General features: G+C 46.0%; 2 protein-coding genes across 2 annotated transcripts; both read left to right on the forward strand.

The window, feature by feature from the left end:
* Positions 1-24,608, forward strand: TMEM242 (transmembrane protein 242). Its single transcript, XM_059699956.1, is given in 5 exon segments — positions 1-415; positions 1,215-1,315; positions 4,702-4,839; positions 23,380-23,425; positions 23,428-24,608. Coding segments are annotated over 5 exon segments (423 nt in total). The 5' UTR covers positions 1-327; the 3' UTR covers positions 23,478-24,608.
* LOC132236752 (L-lactate dehydrogenase A-like 6B) lies at positions 4,702-17,300 on the forward strand. Its single transcript, XM_059699955.1, has 2 exons — positions 4,702-4,839; positions 15,977-17,300. Exon 2 carries the CDS (start codon positions 15,994-15,996, stop codon positions 16,894-16,896), a length of 903 nt encoding a protein of 300 aa, XP_059555938.1. The 5' UTR covers positions 4,702-4,839; positions 15,977-15,993; the 3' UTR covers positions 16,897-17,300.
* Positions 24,609-24,850: the final 242 nt, after the last annotated feature.

A 24,850-nucleotide genomic window follows, 5' to 3' on the forward strand; every position in this document is an offset into this window, starting at 1 on the left:
AACCCGGCCGGAAGCGGGCCCCCGCCGCCGCCTGCAGCCAGGGCTGGTGGCTGCTGCCGGTGCACCGCGTTAAAGTGCAGCGATCGCCCCATCGGGGAGGCCCGCCGTCCTCCCCGGGAGCCGGTCTTGGCGGACTGTGTCCCGGGCCGAGCTGGGACCCCGCGGGCCACCCCACTGCTTCCCCTTCCGGCGGCGGCGGCCGCGGGGGTTTGGGGACCGATATTCCGGTTGTACAGGGCGGCGGGGCGGAACCTTTCTCCCCCGCCTGCTGTCGCTTCCCCCGGGCCCAGGTGTCGCCGGACCGGGAGTGGAGGCTTCATTACAAACATGGCTCCTGCGGGCCCTGAACCTGGGGAGCGGTCCTCCGGGCTGGAGGCTCCGGGACTCGCCGAAGACCGGCTCTTCCTGGTTAAAGGTGGGGTGTGGTGAGCTGCGGGCGTCGGGGCGAGCTCACCCCGGCTCTGCCCGCGCTGCAGCGGGCACTCCCACTGCCACCCGCCCTGGGGGACCTCCGCCTGGGTTTGTCCCTGAGGTTATGGGGTGCAGTGACCACGGGGAGGTGGCGGGGGCGGGGGGAACAGGAGTTGTTCCTGCATCCCCCCTTGCAGTTTCTCTGTGCCCTCCTTTTTCTTTTTTAATTCTGTAGAACTAACATTTTCTCCTTTTCATAACAATTATTGGGGTGACTTTGGATACTAAAATTATATATTTCAGTTTACATTTCTAATAATACATGATCCGTATATTGCATTATGTGCTCCCCCTTCCTGCGTCTCTTGGCAACCACCATTCTGTTGTCTGTCTCTGAGTTTTTGCTGGTGTGTCTTGTTTGTTCATTTGTGCTTTCAGTTTTATGTCCCCCATATGGATGAAATCATATGGTCCTTGACTTTTCTGCCTGACTTACTGCGCTTAGCACGAGGTTCTCAAGTTGGGTTTGTCCCCTAAAGGGTCCCTGCGCCCATTCCCTGCACTTGGAAAGGACATGTCAGTGACCTCGGAGGTCATGAAGTCAGGCAGCTTTCACAGCCCCTGCCCTTTACCTTTGGCAAGAGCTGCTTAACCATTGTTTCTGGAATTTCAAAAGTGACTTTGAATGTAATGTCATTAGCAGCTGAAATTTACCTGTGTACATCCTTTTAACCTCTGGTTTCTTCCCTCCTGTCTTTAATCTCTCTCCCCATCCTCCACGCCTTCCCCCAAACTCTTGGCAGGTGGACTTTTCCTAGGTACCGTTGCTGCTGCGGGAATGCTAGCTGGATTCGTCACAACGTTATCTTTGGCTAAAAAGAGAAGCCCTGAGTGGTTCAATAAGGTTTGTGACACTGAAATCCATTCATAGCATTGTTATTGTTTACAAGTAAATGGCAGCCCTATTGCATAGGAAAAATAAAAAATAAAATAAAATAATGCCTTTACAAGTAAACCTATGTACACTTCATAGTTTCAAGAAGTGCACAAATTAATCAACAGTCTTTATTTTCATATAAAGGAGGTACTTAAACGTGTGCTTCCTTCACTTTTAGCAGAACAAGATTTTGAAAACTCATCCAGTACATTTTCTGTTCACAACATGACTTTAGCCTAAATCTAGGTAATTCACTGTCAATTGAGAGGCCCCAATGTTTCATGTATCACTAAGAAAGAAAAAGTGATGTCAGTTAAACTCTTGACATCATACTGATTGCAAGAGGCATTTCTATCCCAGAGATGTTAAGATGTTGAAATAAAGTGCATCTTAGCATTGATGAAAAACATGTCATCTCCTTGAACTGAGAGATCACATGTGCTTGTGCACTGCTGCAGCCCTCCTCTCTAGAAAAGCGCCTGGCACACAGTAGGTGCTCAGGAAGTTTTGGTTGAATGACTATAACGTGCTAAAGGAAGAAAATCCTTACTCCAAGAGCAAGATTGAGCAATCACTGTCGTGGTCATGTATAGCTCATTGACCTAGTTGATGAGAAATTTTCTTCACATTTGCTTGTAGTTACTTGTTCTTATGTGTTGCTCTGTGTCTGCCCTCCCCTGTTAACTAGTACTTTTTTGCTTCAACACATGCAACTCGGGCCCTTTCACGTGGAGATGAGGGCAGATTGCTTTATCATAGAGAATGGCTAAGGCATATCCACAAAAAGTGTAAGTCAGTAAATACTGAGTATCTGCAGAGTCTAGGCACGTGCCAGGTACACATGCCTAGCATAAGCATAAGGAATTTTAAATTCAAGTTTCTGAAATAAAATTTAGGCTAAAGCACTTAAACAGACTCCAGTTTAATAATATTTGGTCAGTGGCACTGCTTCTGGATGCAAATTCAGGCCAGTTAGAACCTGTGCATTTATGTGGGCTCCGGGGAACCACACAGATTACAGCAACATGAGAAAGGAGGGAGATGAGAGCAGATTGTTTTATCGTAGAGAATGGCTAAGGCATATCCACAAAAAGTGTAAGTAAGCAAATACTGAGTATCTGCAGAGTCTAGGCACGTGCCAGGTACACATGCCTAGCCTAAGCATAATTCCTGTGTGTTGTCAGTAACACAGTCACAAAATACATGTGTAGAAAAGCCTGTATTAAGAAATGGTGTTGAGCAAGATCAAGAAAATCATTTTTAAAAAGAAAAAGACAAATTAAAGAGAATACATTTCCAGGTGGAAGATGAGATGTTACAAATTTGCTATTGTTTATCAGATTAGCTAATTAGCTTGAAAATTAGCTGATGAAAATGCCAATGAATGGGCATTTTCTCTACTTGTTTGGGGATAGGAGAAATCTTGACACAATGTTCTAGGATTTTTCTGGAAGAATCAATAGGCAAAAACAGCAATGGAATTTTTGAAAAAAAGTAATGAGTATGATGTACTTTCTGGATATTAAGATTTTTTTTCTATAATTAAATCTGTGTGATTCTGGCATAAAAATAGATGATAAATTAGTGGTACAAAAATAGCTTAGAAATAAACCTGTCTCTATAAAAGATTCTCAAGTAAATTGGGAGAAAAAGGATTAATCAACAGAGTGGGGCAGTTGCTAAGGTTTGGGGAAGTAAACTCCCTTGAATCATCAGCTCCCATCAAAACCAAAATAAATACCAGATGAACTTAAAAGTTAGTGGTGAAAAGAAGAGATAATTTAAAAATAAAGCTAACACGTCGAAACCAGTTTGGCTCAGTGGATAGAGCGTCGGCCTGTGGACTGAGGGGTCCAGGTTCGATTCCAGTCGAGGGCATGTACCTGGGTTGTGGGCACATCCCCAGTGGGGGATGTGCAGGAGGCGGCTGATCGATGTTTCTCTCTCATCGATGTTTCTGACTCTCTATCTCTCTCCCTTCCTCTCTGTAAAAAATCAATAAAAAATATATATAAAAAAATTAAAGCTAACTGAAAAGAGAAATGACTGTAATGGTAGGATAGGGGAAGTTTTAGTGAGCTTCAAAGCATCAGAATGCATCTTTGACCAAAAACAAAAACTAAAAAGCAAAATACAAGAAATGAAAAGTAAACCAAACTGGGAAAATATAATAGCACATATGACAGGTATAAGGGCTGAAGAACATCAACACTAATAAAAGAGAAAAATGGTAATTGGCGTACGAGCTACCCTTTTCATTGGCTAATCGGGGCTATATGCAAATTAACTGCCAACTAAGATTGACAGTTAACTGCCAACAAGATGGCGGTTAATTTGCATATGTAGGCACAATACAGGGAGGCGAAAGGGAAAGCAGGAAGAAGCCCCCTGCCACTGACAGTGATCGGAAACCCAGGGGGGAGCTAAGAGCTGGGGGGCAGGGCAAAGGCGGCCCTGGGGCCCTTTGCCCTGCCCCCCAGCCATGATCGGAGAATCAGGCGCCTTTGCCGCCCTGGCCAGTGATAGCAGGAAGTAGGGGTGGAGCCAGCGATGGGAGCTGGGCACGGTCGAAGCTGGCAGTCCCAGGAGCTAGGGGTCCCTTGCCTGGGCCTAAAGCGGAGCCCACGATCGTGGGGCCACTGCAGCTGCGGGTCCCCGCTGCCCGGACCGGACGCCTAGGTCAGAGGCGTCAGGCCTGGGCAAGGGGCCGATCCTGTGATTGGAGGGTGATGGGGGTCAACGCCTGAGGGCGCCCAGTATGTGAGAGGGGGCAGGCTGGGCTGAGGGACACTCCCCCCACACACACACCCAGTGCACGAATTTCGTGCACCGGGCCCCTAGTTAATATATAAAGAGAAGCTACAAATAAGAAAACTGGGCAAATAACATGAGTATACAATTTAAAAGGCATAAACAGGTGGTTCACAACTTGGGGAAATGTTCATTCTCATGGACATTGGAAAGTAAGTTATAGTTTTATATAAATTTTTAAAATTTCTTTGGGGGTATTTTTGTGTGTGTTTGCTTTTCTTTTCTTTTTTTTACATTAATTTCGAACACTCCCCAAATATTCTTTTTAAAAATATATATATATTTTATTGATTTTTTACAGAGAAGAAGGGAGAGGGATAGAGAGTTAGAAACATCGATGAGAAAGATCGATCAGTTGCCTCCTGCACGCTTCCCAGTGGGGATGTGCCCGCAACCAAGATACATGCCCCTGACCGGAATCGAACCCGGGACCCCTCAGTCCGCAGTCCAATGCTCTATCCACTGAGCCAAACCGGTTCGGCCCAAATATTTATTCTTTCTGAACTGAGATTTTCACCCCAACTTTCCTGTCTTCATTGCAGGGAAGCACGGCCACCGCTGCGCTGCCGGAGAGCGGGTCTTCCCTGGCCTTGCGAGCCCTGGGCTGGGGCTCGCTGTGTGCATGGTGCGGGGTTGGCGTGATCAGCTTCGCGGTCTGGAAAGCGTTAGGAGTTCACAGTGTGAGTAGCCACAGTCCTTCACTGGTATCTGGAATGTTTATCTACTTCCTGTGGTCCAGATCTTCCTGATTCTCCAAGTTGTATAGTTTGTTCACTGTCTTAGGAAGTGATGACAGAGACGGTGACTACATTCTTATAATGACTAGGCAACTTCTCATTACTAGTAATGACATAAGTAATTTCAATATTTGAGGGTGGTGAAACTTCAAATGTAATTAAGTAATGACTAATTCATAGCAAAAGTTCATTCCATGTAAATTGGTACTATTTGTTCAGTGAATTATTTAACTTGAAACAACTTTCTATGCTGTTTGACATCCTTATATATAAATATTCTTCTAAAATAGTTAAAGCATTGTAAAATTATTATTTAAATTATTAATGCACTTACATATCATGGGAGAAAATCTGAAAAACCTGTGTGTGTGTGTGTGTGTGTGTGTGTGTGTGTGTGTGTGTGTGTGTGTGATTTAGACTCCAAGCTGTGAAGCTATACATTCAGAAGGTTGTCTTACTAAACTACCAGTAGGAAGTTCTGTGGACCACGCTGTCTGTGACAGGCGGGAATGAGGGTGGTGTGGAGCAGGTGGCCGCAGTGGAGTTGATGCAGGTAGGTTCTGGATACATTTCAAAGGGAGAGCCAACAAGGATTTGTTACGGATTGAGTGAGAAAGGTGAGAGAAAAAGTGAGGTCAAGGATGCCTCCACGGTCTGTGGCCTGAGCAGCTGGAAAACGGATGGGGATCAGTGTGACAGGAGCGGATGTTGTTGGGGTTAAGTGAGGAGCTCAGCCTGGGACTCGTCAATGTGAGATGCGATAGCCAAGAAGAAAGTCAAGTAAGCAGTTAGATAAAAAGGCTAGAATTCAGGGGAGATGTAAAGGTGAAGACAGAAATTTGAGACTCATCAATCTCAAATAGGTATCTTAAATAGATGGTATTTAAAGCTACAAGACCAGGTGACCTCACTACGGCAGTGCATGTAGAGAGGTCCACGGAAGGAACTCCTGGGCAGGCCCAAGTTTTAGAGGTTGGGGAATGAGGAAAGTAGCAAATGAGATTTCCCTAGTGAAGAGGTAAGAAAACCAGGAGAATGGTGGCTTGGATGCCAGGTGAAGAAAACCTTTCAGGGGCGTGTATGCTGGGGATAAGTCATGTGGTCGTTCACTCAGTTAGCAGATGGCAGTCATTGATGGGTAAAGCCGGAGGGGGGTGGATCCAAAAGAGCATGGAGGAGAGAGATTGGAGGCAGTACGTATAAGCAAGTCTTGAGTTTTGCTGTAAAGGGAAAGAAAGTGGGGTCATAGAAGGGAGAGTTGGGGTCAAGAGAGTTTGTGTTTATCTTTAAGTTGGGAGAATCAACAGCATGTCTGCACACCGATGGGAGTGATTCCGTTAGTGGGGGACGGGAGGGGAGAATTGCTGGAGTAATAGATTTGTAGTAGTAGTGCTGGCATTATTGAGTTTTTCCCATTTGGCTTAATAATAACTAAACATGGACATTATTGTATTTTTCACTCAAAATATACCAGTAGACAAACAGATGTTGCTTTTCTCCTTGTCTGACTAACCTTTATTTTTAAGGTAACTGTGCTGGCAAATTTTCATAGACCAACAAAATTAGGTTATTTAAATTAGATTATGTGCTTGAGAACTTGGGCTTTATGGGCTAGACCAGTGATGGCGAACCTTTTGAGCTCGGCGTGACAGCATTTTGAAAAACCCTAACTTAACACTGGTGCCGTGTCACATATAGAGATTTTTTGATATTTGCAACCATAGTAAAACAAAGACTTATATTTTTGATATTTATTTTATATATTTAAATGCCATTTAACAAAGAAAAATCAACCAAAAAAATGAGTTCGCGTGTCATCTCTGACACACGTGTCATAGGTTCGCCATCACTGGGCTAGACTGTGCTATTTTAGTGTCTAGATAGAATGTGAACTTCTTTGTCCTGATAAGAGGATTATTGCCTAAATTAAATATTTTGGGGAGAAATACTCGTTTCTGATGGGCACATTGAATCTAAGGGTACTTGGAATCCTTTTAAAGTGCATCTTAATGTCTTTAACTAAAAAGAGGCTGCAAGGACACACCCTCCCTCCATGCTGGTCATTGGGCATATTGTTTGATTTTTACTACTGAAAAGTCTCACAGAAAAGTGAACCACTGGTACTTTGTCAAGGATACATCTTTTGAGAGCAGTAGTGTATACTGATGTGTTCTTTCGGAAGACATTTGTGGGCCTACCCTGAGCCAGGCTCTGTGCTAAGACAGGGCTCCCCAACAGACTTATTATGGACAGCTTAGGCTTTAAAACTTTCTACACAAATTCTTACCAGATGGCTCTGCCCTGAGGCTTGTGGAGAGCAAAGGGCTGCCTTTCAGGTCTGCATTAAGAGAGTTTTGATGAGAACTGTGAGGCTGCTCACAAAAAAAAGTCCGTTGATGAACTTTTCTCACTATTTACTGTCTCTTATTGGGAAATACCATCTTTCTATGACTAAGGAAAACAGTCTCTGCACTCAGTAAATAACTGAGACGAATGCTCTAGATCAGAGTCAGTTCCAGTGTCAAATACTTGTTGGTTGCTGCTTCAGTTGTATTAAATCTCCACTGTAAACCCAGTTTTTATAAAAGGGGTGCCATCTAATGGCTGGCCCAGAGCAGCTTACATTCCCTATTTTAAGTCACAGCTACATCTGCTGGCCTGAAAGGGAACATGACAGTGCTTAAAGTGAAGCCCTTCAGCATCTTAGAAACCTTTTCTGTTTATTCGTCACTTCATATAGAATATGTATAATATATGAAATATTTATATAAATTTGTATTTTACACAGTGATATATCATTTCACCAGAGGTTTCAGAAAAGGAGGGCTAGTAGAAGCTACTTTGTCAGCAGACTGAAGCAGATAAGTGCACCCAGATTTAAGATGGCACCCTCCCTCCACCCCACTGAAAAATATATTTTGGACCTATCTTTCTTAAAACAAAAATGGCTTTCTTTTATGTTAAAAACATGTATTCAATATTTTTAAAAAAGAATTAATGTAGAAAAGTACAAGAAAGGAAATAATTACCAGAAATCTCACTGAGTTGTAATCACCCGTTATAATAGAAACATTATTTCAGACCTTCTTCTATAGGCACATTCACATAATCGTACATAAATGTTGTTTTACTGTACTACTCTGGAACCTTTTTTCACTGATTAGTCATAGGAATTCTCTGCACAGTAAACTTATATAATCTCCATCACTTTTAATGGCTACATGGTACCATATTATGTATTATAATTTACTTAATCAGCCTGTTGCCAACAGCAGTTAGATTGTAATTTTTCACAATTAAACACCATAGTGAACCTCTATAGGCATATATCTCTTTTGTATTTTTCTTGGTCAAGAAATTTGTCCTAAAGACAGAAGTTGTTATTGTTGAATCAGAGTGCATGCTTTTGATACAATTTAGAAGATTTCAACAGGGCATACAAGTTTCCTGGCACCCTTGCCACTGGTGGCATCCATGACTCTGAAATGTTTGCCAACCTGATAATCATCTTTCTTCCTTGACTGCATCCCTCCGAAGGCCCTGCCGCTGTAAAGGCTTTTATGGAAATGGTCTGTGACTGGGCCTGCCCACCCTTCAGCCCCAGACTTGCCCCCTTATCTGCTGAGGTAGGTTGCTTCTTTCTAAAAGCCCAGGTCCCTTGTTCTTTAAAAAACAAAAAGTAAAACATACATAGTTTAAATATTTCTCTAAAAAACTGTCATTTAACTTTCCTATTCTAAGAAGATCCTTTAAGACAAGGAACACAAGACCTTTCCTCTAGGACAGGAGTAGCTGCAGGCTAATAACATTTACTTTCTCCAGCGCTCTTTAGAGCTGCTCCTACGCATACTTTTTATGTCAATATTTAGGCTCACTTACTAATTACTTTATGACTAACGTGAGGATTTTGGTAATTACAGTCAAATCTCTTTCTTGTGACTTGGCTAATTTCAGTTTTCCCAACATTCTGATGTATCTCCTGCTAGATACATTTATTCTTACATTATTTTAAATGAAGCAGCATTGTAGAGTGAATACTAGAACGCCACATGTAAAATGAAACTATGGAGAAGCTTAAAAGTGTTGAGCTTCTAATATCTAAGAAGGAAACGGACTTCATGCTGTATACTTTCCATCAGTTTAGGTCAAAGACCAAAAGCTAATCTGAGTCTCCTGCAGATTGTTTAGTGGCAGCCACTCCTGAGTCATCTGCAGAATCTGAAAGGCAGCGGAACATTTCCCTCCACGTCCCTGCCTAATCTCATTTCAGTGCTTCCAAAGATCCGACCAGCCCCTGCCCCCAGGAAGCAAGCTCCAATTTCTTATTCCGATTACCGACGTCAGCAGACCAGCCTAGCTTCCTCCTCCTAATGGAACTTACTGGAAGGCCCAGACACAGTCATCATGATCTCGCAGAGATAGTTCCAGCTGTCAGGCTCTCGGCCTTCAAACAGCGTAAGCACCAGGAGAATTTCCCTGCAGCCGCTTTCCATTAATGGGAGTGGCACTGCGCCTCAGTTAAACTCAGGGCCGGTGACAAGAACGGCTCTGCGGCCCTGCTTCCTGTTCCCCTGCCGCTCTAATGGGCTTGGCGTCCGGGGGTGAGAGCACTCCCAGGGGCAATATGGTGACACAGACCGCATCACAGGGACTTTGCTCAGTTTAAAAAGGGACATAATGACCAATGTACATTTTTTTCCTGGGGCACGGCGGAGACACCAGCTGTTTTGGCCTGTTGCCAAGATAGCTCTTTAAAAACCCACCAGTTTCCTTTTAAGTAAAATAGGGCCCCAGGCATTTGATAGAGTGAGAATGTGCAACAATTACTCAGAGAGAGAAGCTTTGCTAAGAAAGCCTTCCCGTTCACTCACTCCAAGAATGTTCACAGCCTGTTCCACCTGAGGAGAGCTAGCCCCCTCCTCACTTGCGTTTTCTCTCTCTTTGTCCCTATTCTCACTGAGCATGGAAAATGGGATACAGGTCTCTAACTAAGGCATCCTGAATGCCCGCAGCCTCTGCTTTCCCCTGGAGCATTACTCAAACGGTACCTGTTACTGGTTCGTCACTTTCGAGTATCGAAAACTATGAAAAAGTTTCATGTATGTTGACATACTCCCATATTTTTATTCATTTGCCCTGTATCAGAAAATGGAGTGTTCTCTCAGGTTGAATTTTACTGGCTGAAATATTTCTAAATTTAAGAAGAAGGTTTTAAAATGTGCTGTGTATCTTTCCACAGTGTAAATTGCGCTGTGTCTTGCTGACTGTTATATCAGTTATTGTTCGCTCCTGGTGCTAACAGACTCTGAGTGTTTACAGTTCTTTATTCTTTTGGTCATTTTTCATGACTCTAGTTTGGCTCTTGTTTTCCACTTCACAGTATCGCACTTAACTTCTGAAACGCTGCTGCTTTCCTTTGCGCACAATATGCTGGGATTCCTGCCTTTACTCTTCTGTCTTCTTCTTCGTGGGTCCCGTCCACTCTGGTGGCTTTGTCCACGTGCAGACAACTGCCAGCCTCCTGCCCAGACTCCTGAGCTCCTGGCTCGGGGGCCTGCTTAAGTGGACACTGATGCTTGGGTGTCCTCCCAGCGTCACGTGTGTCCCACCGACTGTCACTTCCTCCCAGCCTACTCCTGGGTCACACAGTGCACAGCGGTGTCATCTACAGGCTGCCTACAGAGACAAGCGGATTCTACTCGTGACCACACTCTTTCTCAGTCCTGTCTGACCGGTCACCACGTCTTGCTTCTCCCCTACCCACAGCCATGGCTGGGAGCAGCTTCCTGCCCCTGGTTATCACACCTAATCTCTGTGCTCCCTGCCTCTGCCTCTGCCTCGCCCCTGCAAGCCCCTCTCCACACGGCTGCGGAATGTCCTGGGCTTCCCCTTCCCCCGACTACCACCTGCATCTGCACCACTCACTGCTGTCCTTCATGTCCCCACGGGTCACATGTCCACGGGGCTGCCTCCCCCTGCCCCCAAGAGAAGGACATTTGGCACTGTCTGGACATGTTTCTGGCTGTCATAACGGCAGGGAAGCTACTGGCATCTAGTGGATAGAGGCTAAACATCCTACAGGACAGGTCCCCACGAATCACCTGTCCAGATGTCAGCAGTTCGGTCGGGAGCCTGGCCGAGCCTCTCGTAAGCCTGTCACACGCAGTCCTCGCCGTGCCGAAGGGCCACGCTCTTCCCAGCCTCAGCCTTGTATTGCTCATCCCCACCCGGAGCACCCCTTCCTCCCCTGCTGCCGGCTCTGTTCTTTGCCTCCCGAGACAGTCTCGCGGCACGTTAATTTTTAACCTTTACAACATGGAGTTAATCCGGTTTGGCATTTGGGACTTCATAAAGGTAACTTCAGTTTCTACCTCAAATTGAAAGTAACAAAGATATTCTTCATGTCAGTTGTTCTAGATCAGGGGTCCTCAAACTGCGGCCCGCGGGCCACATGCGGCCTGCCGAAAACATGTATCCGGCCCGCCGGGTGTTTTTGCCGCCGCTGCCTGTCCTGCTTAGCAGCCGACTCGTCCCGGGCCCGCAGTGCGCATGTGTGGAATGTCTGAGGGACAGTGAACTGGCCCCCCGTTTAAAAAGTTTGAGGACCTCTGTTCTAGATGAATAAAGCTGTTGTTACCGAGGACTACAGCACTACTTCTATTACTCAATCCACTGGCAGAAAGTAAATGGGGTAATAGAATACCTATGCAGCTAAACCCTATAGGTAAAGTTTCTCACTTTTTAGTTATGATTTGGGATGTTTACACACATACTGATGAATTTTAATTTTTCATGTTTTATGACACATTAAAATACTTCCCTTTCCTCCTTTTTTATGATTAATACAAGGGGCTCTTTTGCACTGCATCAAAAATTTATGTGTGCGATGATACCTTTAAAGAACAAAAACGAGATTTGGGAAATTATTAGAGCTTGCCTATTCATGTTATACTATTTGAATACCATAAACAGGACATCGACCCCAGTGGTGCTTTTTGATTTGACAGTTTACTTTTATTCTGTTTGTAGCCCTGCTTTTGTCCTTTCCCAGCATTCTCAGTACGGCTACCAAGGAAAATAGTTTCAGGTGCTGGGATTAGTAAAGATCCCTACATAGTATCTATGAGCAATAGGATTACAGCCCTTAATTTGTTTGAAAACTACAATTTACATTTTATGACTTTCAAATCACAAAGAATTTTACAATAATTGTTTATATAATGCCCTACTTACATGCCGGTGAGTTTATAGGCTATTTTAGATCAGCTTGTAATATTAATTAACACTGCTCTCAGTACCTTTTTTTTTTTTTTTTTTTTTTTGCAAATTGGGAGTTTTGTGCATACATTTTTTTTTTTAAGTTTTCCAAAGAACAAAACATTTTAAATAACTTTAAAGGTTAAAAATATTCTCTCTGTCATTGCACTTACTTGTTCCCAGCACTGTAGGCATTTTTTTTCTCTTAATCTCCTAATTTTTTGTATGTTCAAACTTGGTAAAGGTAGGTGTCAGCTTTGAAAATAGTTAAGAAATCTTTAGCTCATCAATAGCTTCATTTGAAATTTACGCCTCAACCTTGCCAAGAAACCCCAGACACCTGCATGTTTAACCTGCTCCTTTCTTCAGTGCCTTTCCATCTCTCACCTTTAGTCTCTAGCCTCACGTCACTCAGTTTTGTAGTTATTCACTTATTCTTCCCTACCACATCGTTACTGCGCGCCTCTGCATGGACCAAGCTCTGTTCTAGAGGACAGGGATATGCTGGTACATAAAAGATGATCCCTTTTGGATTACACTTAATTGTGTTTGATAAATCCTATCATGGAGAGAGGTACAAAGTGCTTTGGCGGTACAGAATTCTATTTATTTATTTGGTACAGGATTTTAAAGAGTCAATTCTGCTTGGGCATTGTAGAAGAGCTAGGAGAAGATGGAGTATAGATAATCTGCAAATTAGGATAGTTCGACTTTATGGTGGTGCTAAAGTGATAATGCATTCAGTAGAAATGGTACTTCAAATTTTGAATTTTGATCCTTTTCCCGGGCTATGGCTATACAGTACAATACTCTCTTGTGATGCTGAACAGTGGCAGTGAGATGACTTTGCCCAGCTGGAACTAATGTGTGTGTTCCAGCACGTTTTTGGTGGGCTATTGTCCACTTATATTTTCAACATATAATAAATTTATCAGGACATAACCCCATCGTAAGTCGAGGAGTATCTGTATTTGAACAGGACTCCTCGATAGAAAAAGAGCAGGGGAGATGGGGGTGTCAGGGTGGAAGGAATAGAATGACTTAGTTGTAGTCATTCTTGGTCCAGAGACTTGGTAGTCATCTTTATTTCCTGCTTCATTCCTCCTAACTGGTGTCACCAAAAGTACTGTGGCTTAGTCCTCCCATCAGCTGGAATATTGTGCTGCATTTTGAATAGATCCTTTGAGTTAGGTTTTCCATTCAAAAGGAATAATGAGCCACCTCAGGCGGAAGGTCATTAGGGTAGGGAGCTTGCCTGGTTATGTTTGGCTTCCCCTGACTTTGAGTAGACTTAAATTTGCTGTGGAGGTCATGTCCATTTCTTCATCTTCCGCAGTTCTTTCCTTCTTATCAAGACTCACTGTACATAAAGAACTGCTTTGTTCGAGGGATTTTATCTTGGAGAGTGTTACTTTTTTCTCAACATTGATTTAGTTATGGTTAAGGGGGAAAACTGAAGAGGCAGCTCTCATAGAGATTGTATTTCCAAAGAGGTTCACATTCGACAAAGAAAATTACTATAGAAAAAAGCCATCTAGCTAAGAGTCTTTATGTCCTTGAATTTCATCCTCAAGAACACTTATCTTAGAAAAGACTTGACTGGTCAAAGGCATCATTATAGGAGGAAGGTGGGAACAGGCATTAGGTTAAAACATTTCAAGTTATAACTGGAATAAAAGAAACAATAGCTATCAAAAGTTGGTCTTTTAAAAGGATCACTCTAAAATACTGGCCACCATTAAGGAAAGATCAGTTGAAAATTTTCCAGTTTTTAACTTGAGAAATGGTTGCTATAAATCTAACCACAGTGTGGAGAGAAAGCATATATGTGGTGCTCTTCCCATTTCTTATGCCACAGCTTATTGTGACGGTGCCATTAGAACAGGCTCTCTGGTCCCTGCTCAGGTGCCAGGAGGTCACACTAGAAGAGGTTTGCAGGAACTCTGCTAATTGCCAAGCTGTTCCCACCCCTCACCAGCTTTTTTGCTTATTTTTCCTCTCTTCTTGGACTACATTTCAGTGGCAGGAAGAATGAATATAAAATACTCATTTTGCCAAGATTTGGTATTCTAAAACAAAAAATTTTTTCTGACCGAGAGGGAGCTAGCTCATGTACCAAGAGCACCTTGCTCTCTCCGGAGGAGAGCTTTACGTGGTCATAATTCTGTTACTAACTGGGGAGAAAGTACCATTTTTATTTGGACTTTAGTCGTTTATTGGGTTTATTAGGATTTATATTTCATCAGATGTAAAGTTTTTATGGCCTGAGAAACTTAAAAGGAAGTTCATGAGAATAACCAGAGGAATGCAGTGGGAGGTAAGACAGGCTGACGTCCTGTTGTCCTAGCGGATAGAGTGGACCCTTGAACAACGCAGGTGTGAACTAGGGGGTCAACTGAGGAAAACCCACATAGTGGGCACAGTTCAAACCGTTGTTCGAGGGTCAGCCACATTTTATTTTACTCCTTTAATCAATGATCTTTGTGCATGGGTTAAAATTTGCCACTTTAAGGACAGTTAAGGTATATTTTCATTCTGGTAGAGGCTATACCTTTGTACCTGAGAAGTAGCTGTAAATCAGGACCCTCCATCACAAACTGTCCTGTGGCATGAAAAGGTGTAAGAGCCTCTCCCTGTGAGTTTTGGTTTTGGACCAGCTCATGGTGGTCCCCTTGCCCCGGCTGCCCTGTGACTTCCCCACGGCTGGGGATCACGGTCGTGACTGGCACGAAGACGATGGAAACCTTTCCAGAAGGTTCTCAAACTGATGTGACTTGGAAAAGGATCCCCACTTGTGCGTGTGCAAGGAAATGGTGCGGGGGACAGACATTGCACAGGCCCTTCCTCTTCCGGCACTTACAGTCCAGAAAATCCAACCTTGTTTTCATCTGTACTTCAGGAAAGCATTTTTACTTGGCATGCATACTGAAAATACAAAATCTGAGTTGGCCAATTAGACACATTAAATATTGAAGAGAACTGGCGTTTGTAAAACTTGAATTCAAGGAGAAGTATTTTATAGAAATCATTGTGAGGTCTTACAAGCTAGGGCCTGCCTTGTGTAGCCGCAGTAGCCAGCTTGAGGAGGCGTCAACTATCCACAGCCTCGCGCAGACACAGGACCACGCCGAGGGGTGTCTAACGGGCACAGCCTCCGCAGGCGCAGTACAGTCCTGACGGGGTGGCCAAGTCCTGACGGGGTGGCCAACGGCCCATAGCCTCGCGCAGACGCAGTACCGTCTCGAGGGGGTGTCTAATGGCCACAGCCTCGCGCAGACGCAGTACCGTCTCGAGGGGGTGTCTAACGGCCAAGGCCTCACGCAGGCGCAATAGCACGCCCAGGGGGTGTCTAAGCCCAGGGGGTGTCTAACGGCCACAGCCTTGCGCAGGCGCAGTAGCACGCCCAGGGGGTGTCTAACGGCCACAGCCTCGCACAGGCGCAGTAGCACGCCCAGGGGGTGTCTAACGGCCATAGCCTCCCCAGGCGCAGTAGCAGGCGGAGGGGGTGGCCAGGATCACAAGCGCCCTTCCTTCAGGCCTCAAACCTTGCCTGCCGCATTCCTCCATCCTCTCCCCTCACCTTGTGAGTGAATGGCCATGGGCTGGGCTGTGGGCGTCTGCTGGGCCAGCCGGAGAGTGGGCGCAGCGAGAGCGCGTTTCCTGAGTGTGCGGATGGCGCCGGGTCCCCGCCAGCCTGCTGGCGTCCCACTCGGGGGTCCTTGCTCCGTTACCCCCGTGTCTAGGATGGCGACTGTCCAGGGTGAGCTTATAAAGAATTTAACTTCAAAGGAGAGCGTTCCTCATAATAAGATCTCCATCGTAGGATCTGGGTCGGTTGGCATGGCCTGCGCCATCAGCGTCCTGATGCGAGGCCTGAGTGACGAGCTCGCCCTGGTGGATGTGAACGAAGGCAGGCTGAAGGGCGAGACGATGGACCTCCAACACGGCAGTCTTTTCGTGAAAATGCCCAAAATCGTTTCCAGCAAAGATTACCAAGTCACGGCCAACTCCAGCCTGGTGATCATCACGGCGGGTGTGCGCCAGAAAAAGGGAGAGACGCGCCTTGACCTCGTCCAGCGCAACCTGGCCATCTTCAAGCTGATGATTTCTGACATCATGACGCACAGTCCAAACTGCAAGGTGATCATCGTTTCCAACCCGGTGGATATCTTAACTTACGTCACCTGGAAGCTGAGCGGAATTCCCCAGACCCGCGTGATCGGAAGCGGCTGCAATTTGGACACCGCCCGTTTCCGGTATCTGATCGGCCAGAAGCTCGGCATCCACGCCGGAAGCTGCCAGGGGTGGGTGCTGGGCGAGCACGGGGACTCGTGCGTCCCGGTGTGGAGTAGCGTCAGCGTCGCGGGCGTCCCGCTGAGGGACCTGAACGCGCAGCTAGGGACCGACCAGGACCCCGAGCGCTGGAAAGATGTCCACAAGGAGGTGGTCTCCAGCGCCTATGAGATCATCAAAATGAAAGGCTACACCTCCTGGGCCATCGGCCTTTCCGTGGCTGACCTGGCGGAAAGTCTTCTGCGGGACCTTCGGAGAGTGCATCCGGTGTCCACCATAGTGAAGGGTCTCTACGGCATCCGCGAGGAGGTGGCCCTCAGTGTCCCCTGCGTCCTGGGCGCGGACGGGATCGCAGGCCTGGTCCAGGTGAAGCTGACCCCCGAGGAGGAGGCCCGCCTGAAGAAGAGCGCGGAGACGCTGTGGGGGATCCTGCGGGCCCTCGAGGTGTGAGCCTCCGGGAAACACCTGCTGAGGGTGCCCAGGAAGAGACGTCCCCACGGCCGTCACTTAGAGGCCCGCGGAAGAGCGACTGACTGCCCTGTTTATTTAGCCCCCAGCTCTGTCGTTTAACGTCCGGTTTTGAGTTTTTTAACAGTCCCTAAGTGAATGCATCAAAGGTTTTTGTTTGTTTTTTCTGCCACTAATACACCAATACTTACCTTGAATTTATATGTAGTTGCCATTTGGTCCAAAAGAATGTGGGGTGTAGGTGTTTATTGTGTTGTAGAAATTTATTCTTTTCATTAAGCACATGTTAATTCTTTCATTCTCACTAGCTTATGTACTATTTTCACAAACTATTTTTAAAGTTACAGCTTTCTCTGCAGTGAAAAATAAATGTACAGAAGTACTTTTTGTAATGGAGCCAACTGCTGCCCTCATTCTCCTGTGACAGCCTATCCGCAGGGCCTTTCAAAGGGCGTCATGAAATGGTCCTGCATATTCGCGCGGCGTGTGTGTGTGTGTGTGTGTGTGTGTGTGTGTGTGTGTGTGTGTCTGTGTCTGCACGCATGCGCGCAAGTGCTGTGCACTCTCATGCCAGTGAAGTAGGATCATGAGGTTAAACTATGAAAATAATAGTGATGGGGTTGGTAGCTGTTATGAAGTGTTTAATGCAGTAAAATATAAAGCTTTTAAGAAGAGGCTTGACAGTCAGAGGTGGTACAATTAGTCATTTATTTGGCAGAGAAACATTCTAAAATTTTGCAGCTACTAAAAATAAAGCCTGACAAATCATTTCAGAATTGCCTCTGAGAACCTGACCTGTTAGCACCTTAAATCAAGGAGCATGTTATAAATTGTTCTTATTGGGCTGAGTCTTCGCAGCAGCGTGGCCCTGGCCCTAACACTCTGCAGGGTCGTCCCTGTTGCTCAGTGTCCTCACATTAACGGAAAGCTTTTGCTTTTGAATTGTGCCCTGTTGTCAATCACTGTCATAAAAATTGGCCATTTCAGTGAGTACTTCAGGGGTTGTATTTTTCAAAAAGTTACACTTTTCATTTTTATTCCTAAATCAATAGACTTTACTACAGATTTTAGACTTTATGCATGTGATACATGAGCATTTAGGAGAAAGTAAAGGGGCTTGTCTGACCTTTACCTAAATGATAGTACTGTAACTTACAAAATAAGAAGTTGAGATTTTTTGTATTCATGTTAGCTTTCCTAATACAATTGGATATTAAATAAATAATATGGTATATCTTAGGACCCATATGGATATCAGCAGGCCTAATCAAAAGTGAAGAGTACCAGCATCTGCTTTCTAAACTAAACCAGTTCTCCTTAGTTGAATTTAATCATGTAGATATAGGACAGTGATCTGCCCCCCAAGATGACTCTACCATCCGAGTTCCCTTACTATTTCATTGACAACATCTAGAAGTGTTCTGATTCCCTAGGAAGCAGTTCTATATAATAAAAGCCTAATATGCTAAGAGTCCCGTTGGCCATTCAACCAATCAAAGCATAATATGCTAGTGATGTGGTAAGGCTGCTCAACCACTCACTATGATGTGCACTGACCACCAGGGGGCAGACGCTCTGACTGGTAGGTTAGCTTGCTGCTGGAGTCTGGCCAATTGGGACTGAGTGAGATGGGGCCGGACACGCCCTAGAGCCCTCCCGAGGCCCCTCCCCAGCTGGCCAACCTCCCGCATCCCTTCCCAGCTCCGATTGTGCACCGATGGGGTCCCTCGGCCTGGCCTGCGCCCTCTCACAATCTGGGACCCCTTGGGGGATGTTGAAGAGCCAGTTTTGGCCCGATCATGCAGGCTAGACTGAGGGACCTCACTGGTGCACGAATTCACGCACCAGGCCTCTAGTATCATATAATGGGACTGATTGATGTACTGAGCACCCTGAAGGTGGGTAGGGTGTGGGTTCATTTGTTCCAGATAATTTCTTTAAGCTTAACTGCACAGTTTCTCCCCTCCTTGGTCCAGGCCTTGTTTCAGCCACGTTTCAGCTAATGTTAATGTTCTATTGAACAGCATCAGAGCATGTCTCGTATCTATTTTATAATTCTCTTCATCATTAATGTCAGGATATGTTGGGTTATGCTGCACTAAAAAACAGTCTCCAAGTGTGCAGCTTAAAAGTTTATTTCTGTCTCGTACAAAATCCACTGTTGGTTTACCCGGCTCTAGGGAAGCTGGCCTCCATAAGCTGGCTTAGTATCTCAGATTGCCTTGACTTCCATGCTTGCTACGGAAAGGGAAGAGAGGCCTGGAGAATCAAACACCTGCAGTTAAATGCTTCATCCCGCAAGTGACATTTCATTTCTATTGCATTTCATTTGTCAGAACTGGTCAAATGGTCACCTAACTTCACAAACGGGTAGAGAAGTCTGACCGCTCTGTATCCATGAGTGAATGAGGCTCTTGGTGAACATGGGTAATAATCTGCATGCCATCCTACATAAAACGGTCGCCATGGATAGTCGTTTTTAGTGAAGCTCATAGTAGAGGCTATAGAGGTACTGTGTCTTCCCAGGTCACAGAGCCAGAGTGACATCAGTCAGGCAGTTGTACTTGTAAACCATGTCACCATGACCGGGTGACCTCTCTGGTCCCTGGTTGCTCCGTGTAAACTGAGCCCTCATTTCTGCCACATAGAATTGTGAAGGCTACATAATCGCCTGATTCTTGGTACAGCGCCTGCCTCGTAGGTGATCCCAGATGGCAGACATTAGTATTCCTGTTAAGGTAACATTTATAGTCTTATTCTGTTTTAGTTTATGAAGAGGCTGAATTTCCAAGGTCTTCAAAATTACCACTGGTGCTGTAATTATTGACATGTCCAAAGGCTTTGATCCTAGAAAGCTTTCATCATTCTAACCCCAGCACTGAGGCCGACCTGCAGATAAGCTGGTCAATGGCAAAGGCACTTGACAACTTGGAGCTTTTAATCCCAGCAACCACCTATTTATTAGAATCAATGATGTAAGGATTTATGAAATTAACTATATCAGGGACCTATCCTGAAGCTTTTTGTTGTTGTTGACACTATTACAGATGTTCACCATTTCCCCCACTTTTCCCACCTCCACCCAGCCCCGCCGCCTTCCCCTGGCCTTCACCACTCTGTTGTCTGTGTCCATGGGCTTGCATATATGTTCCTTGGCTCCTTTAGTTTCTTTTATCCAGTTCCCCCTCCCTCTGACCTCCGTCAGACTGTTCCATGTTCCTATGGCTCTGTTTCTCTTTTGTTCATCAGTTAATTTGTTCATTAGATTCCACAGATAAGTAATATCATATGGTATTTATCTTTCTCCGACTGGCTTATTTGTATCCTGAAGCTCTTAAGTAATTTCTCAGCATACCACATATTAGACTGAAAGTTTTCACATTGGTTTTCCCCACTAGGACATGCATGGTAAATATACAGCACAGCCCATGTTCACTCCTGGCCCTTCCAGAAGCTACTGAAATGTGAAGGGGAGCGACATTATTAGAGATGTAGTCTTGAATCTGTTCTAATGTCTAAAAAGTCTATTGGATCCAGTCTTCAGAACGTCCGGATTAGTGACAAATTACCCGTTGCCATGACACTCCATTTGAGAACTGCTGCCTTGGACACTGTACTTTCTGATAATGTTAGAACCCAGCACAAACACTGGGACCTAAGAGAGCAGTTCTCGGAGCAGCAGGCTCAGTGCCTAGGGAGTGCCATCTGTGGAGAGCGCCTGGATTGTGCAGTGCGCGGCTGCGTGCTCAGAAGGGGAGCCCTCTGGGCCAGAGCCACACAAAACTCCCTGCTCAGAGGGAGCAGATCCCAGAGTTTGGAGTGAAACTGAGTTGCTGGATGGAGACACTAGTTCCCAGCATGCCCCATCTTCACCAAGCTTTTGGGGTATAGAGTAGGGATGGTTCTGTGGCAATGGCTGTGATTGTGATCATGGAATTCAGTACATTAATAACCAAGTTTGTCAAAATGTACCCAAGCCCTCAATCTTTCCAGCACACTTTAAACAGCAGAGTGTTCCGTTGGGCTGTGATAAGAGTATCACTGGCAAGACCTACACCTCTGAAGCACATATCAGAAATGGATCTAGGTGGAAAAACTGGAGGTTTCCATTTACTGTGCATGCAATATAAATAGTATAAGCTTTAAAACCTTCTATGAAGTCCCATTGTTTAAAGCAACTTGAGGCCCTGTTTGTAATGAAATGTGGACTCTGGGTTTCCATTTCCGCTGCTGCAACCTTAAAGGAGAGAGCTGAATGATGTTCTTATCCCACTTGCCTCCTCCCTTATCTCGCTCTGAAGTCTGTCCCTAGTGGGCTGTTTCTGAGATATGGTTCCTTCTAGTGGCTCAGTGACTCACTTAGGACCCTGGGTACACGTGAATAATGCAATACTGGAGAAATGAGAGGAAAGAAAAAAATTGGGCCACAAGGAGAAAATGGGAACAGACCATGCTGAGGTAGGGCAGCCACCCCTTCCTCTCCGACCCAGACCCGGATGCATTGCCCAGCATCCCCCTTCTCAGCAACCGCCATGTCCCCGATCGCCGGGAAGGCGGAGCGGCAGGTGGTTCTGTCCCAGATCGCCAGGAAGGCGGAGCGGCAGGTGGTTCTGTCCCAGATCGCCGGGAAGGCGGAGCGGTAGGGGGTCTGTCCGTGAGCCGGGAGGGCGGGCGGCGGGTGGCTCTGTCCGTGGGCTCCTGCCTGGCTCTCCACTTGAAAACCCTCACATTAAGCCGAGTGGTAACAATGTGCAACCCGGAAAGTGAAGGGAAAGAGCCAGGCAGCACAGGGCGGACAGAGAGCTGCCCGCTTCCACCTGCGGGAGGCCGCACACAGCTTCTCCGTGGGGCACGTGGTGTCTTGGACAGCGCAGTTCTCTCTGTGGGCCCCTGGACATGGAGCACCCATGCCCTCCAAGGTGAAAGTAGCGATCCCCTGCCATGTGACAACCAGAAACACCCCACACTGTCAGGCCCTCCCCAGGGATGCAGTCCTGCCCCTAACAACCTCTCCTAAGGGTTCATCACAGAACAGATGAGAGAGCTGCCTGTAAGAGGTGGTGTGGCATCCGTGCACACTTGTCTTCAAGATTGGTGTCTCGGACCGACACGGACACTGTACAGATACTGTAATGGACTACTGTAATGGGCATAGCCTTCTGTATCTTCTAGTGTCAGTGCTTAAACCAAAATGACATATAACTATAAAATAATATCTTCATAAACATACCATAATATTTATATCCACATGAGCTTTGTTCTTGGAACATAGCACGTGTATTTTGATGAAGCTGTAATGGCAGCAGCTAGTTATATTGAGCACTTACCAAGTGCTGTGCTTCCTGTATCATCTTACTCCTCACCACCCTGGAGCAGGCAGTACCTCCATTCCACACACCTGGAGACGACTGCGCAGCAGAAGCAGCTTTCCCAGGCGTTGGGCCTGGGTTTGCACAGAGAGGCCTGTCCGAGCCTGTGCTGCTAACAGCAGTGCCCAGGCATCCACAGGTCCCACACAAGATACACCCCCTGAATTTGGAAGCCAAGTAAGGATCCGGTTCAAATGGAAATAAATAAGCATCACCATACAAAGAAATTAGCTGACTCTCAGGATGACAACGAAATGAGTGCAGTTGCTGAGCCCAGGGCGCCTCACACACCCATGGGGAGATCTGCAGCCTTGGGCTATACGGGGTGTGGCTGATGAGAAAGGGCAGAGTTGCAGCAGTGCTTCTGAAATATCCCCATAGCGGGACGTGCAGATACAAAAGAATGAACCAAAGAGCACGTAGCTAGTACTCTGTAATGTGAAACTTATCCAGCTCCCATAAATGAGTGTCTCCCTCCCCACCCCGCCCCGCCCCCGCCCCCAAGGGTGGCGGGCCCTGTAGGTGGAGCCAGGTGCCCCAGGTTGACCCTGAAATTAAGATCTTCCACTTCCCTGCTCTGGCTTCCGGATTCCAAATCAACCTCCCCTGGTGAAACCGCCTGGATTTTCCAGCACTGTCCGGCACATAGAAACATCCAGATTACCTGCCATTCAGTGACCCGTTCTTTTATTAACTCCCTACTGAGTTCCTTCTCTCCACTCCCTCTGGCTCTAAAATTCTTCTCACTTGGACCGACCTGAGTGTTTTCATGGATTCAGGTGGACAACTCGCTCTCAGCTGCTCTTTACCTGTGAAAGCCAGCAGTGCACCCCTTCCTCCGGGGGGGGGGGGGGGTCACTGTCAGGCAGGGGGACCGTGCGAGCCTGCTGCTTTCCCGAGCCAAGTGGAGTTTTATGCTATTAAAGGCCCAGAAGGGTTATACTTGGGAGGAAAGGGGTGTGCCTCATTGTCTTCCGAGGAGCTGGATGGTTTCTTACCTGTTGTTGGTCTTCATCGGCCTCAGCCGCGGCCTCTCTAACTGTGTGGCTCTTTCCCTTCTTTTAACATTTGATGGTGAACTTCTTCTTTCTTTTAGATGAAAGACTTTCGAAGTAAAATGCAATCAATATTTCCAGCAATTCCCAGAACTCCCAACCCGCTGTCGAGTGGGAGGAAGCATTGAAATCCAAATGAGATGAGCATGGCGGGGAATTCCCAACGGCTGTTACAGAGAGTGGCTTCGGAGACGCCGGGCAGCCACGGGACTCACGGATTTCTCCTCGGGAAGACGTGCCCAGTGTGGTCTGCCCGCGGGTGGACACGGCCACGGCTGGTGTGTTCACACTGTCCCTCGCTTTGCTGTAAACTTCACGTGGCGCGCCTGCGCATCTGTGTCGTTTTGGGGGCGGGGGAGGGGGGGGTGGAGGATAAATTTTTCCCAAAGTCAGGAAGACCGTTTAAAATGATAATACGATAACTTCTCTATGTGGAGGAGATCCCCGGGGCGTACTTCTGTGTGTGACTGTAACAGCTGAAGCCAAGGTCTGTACCTGAAAAAAGTTTCTAACAGCCTCTGATGGGAAACGCTGATAGCAGGTCCCAACCGCAGCAGCACCTCGATGTGCCGAAGTGAAAGAGTTCCAGCAGGTCTTGCCTGTCAGTCGTGGCTGTTGGGCCTTGGGACACTCGCTCCTGCCACAGACTCTGCAGCGACGGCCGGGAGGACCGAGCCTGGGCAGCTGGGCGCTGCCCTCGGAGCCAGTCTGACCCGCACGTGCTCCTTATGAACCTACAGCCCCACCTGCAGCCTGTAAATGCTCCCATTGGGCAAGAGCCAGTGACAGATTACAATGACTCGGAAGGGACAGCGGTGCTCAAATAAGGGCAGGGACACATGGGCATCAGACATAGTATTTTGAGAAGTCGGTCCCGGGTCCCTAAACGTTAACTGACAGTTTGTAGTTTTGTCTCAGTTGTCAATGTAAAAATTGCCCAATTATTGCCTACCTAAACAAGTATTTTTAACCAGAAAATTATCTGAGTGTTAAGTCTCAGTATTCATTATTTAGTACTGCCTTGCTGATGAAACTGGCAAATTCTTATATACACACCCAACCCTTTTCTGTCCTCCACGAGCTCTTACAGAAAACAGAATAATGTCTAATTGCAATTATTTTTTACTGGAGATTTAAAAATGTTAAAGAAAAAGGATATGTCAATATGTCCGGAAAAGTAACCTCTGGTTGAATATCAATTGTCCACTTTCTTTATCATTGTTTAGGCCCTAATTAGCAATCAGGTTTAATAAAGTGTATTTGAAATTAATCTGTTATAATGAAATCTTTTAGTCCTAAGGAAAATTTTTAAATGAAATGTCAAGTATATAACATTACATTTTTCTCTGCACCACATTACCCTGTTGAAAGTGCTGCATTATTAATTAATTCTGGGATCCATCTGTAACCTGTTAAAAATCCCAGACTAACCAGAAAGCTTTGTGAAGTTGATCAGGGTACGTGGAGCAGCAAAAACTCTTCACCCGTCTTTCATTTTTAACTACATCTCAG

The sequence above is a fragment of the Myotis daubentonii genome, chromosome 6, assembly GCF_963259705.1.
Source record: "Myotis daubentonii chromosome 6, mMyoDau2.1, whole genome shotgun sequence".
NCBI classification, from domain to species: domain Eukaryota; kingdom Metazoa; phylum Chordata; class Mammalia; order Chiroptera; family Vespertilionidae; genus Myotis; species Myotis daubentonii.

Bases quoted from the DNA above. Each gene is read 5' to 3' on its own strand.
- LOC132236752 (XM_059699955.1), top strand. From the start codon at position 15,994: ATGGCCTGCGCCATCAGCGTCCTGATGCGAGGCCTGAGTGACGAGCTC.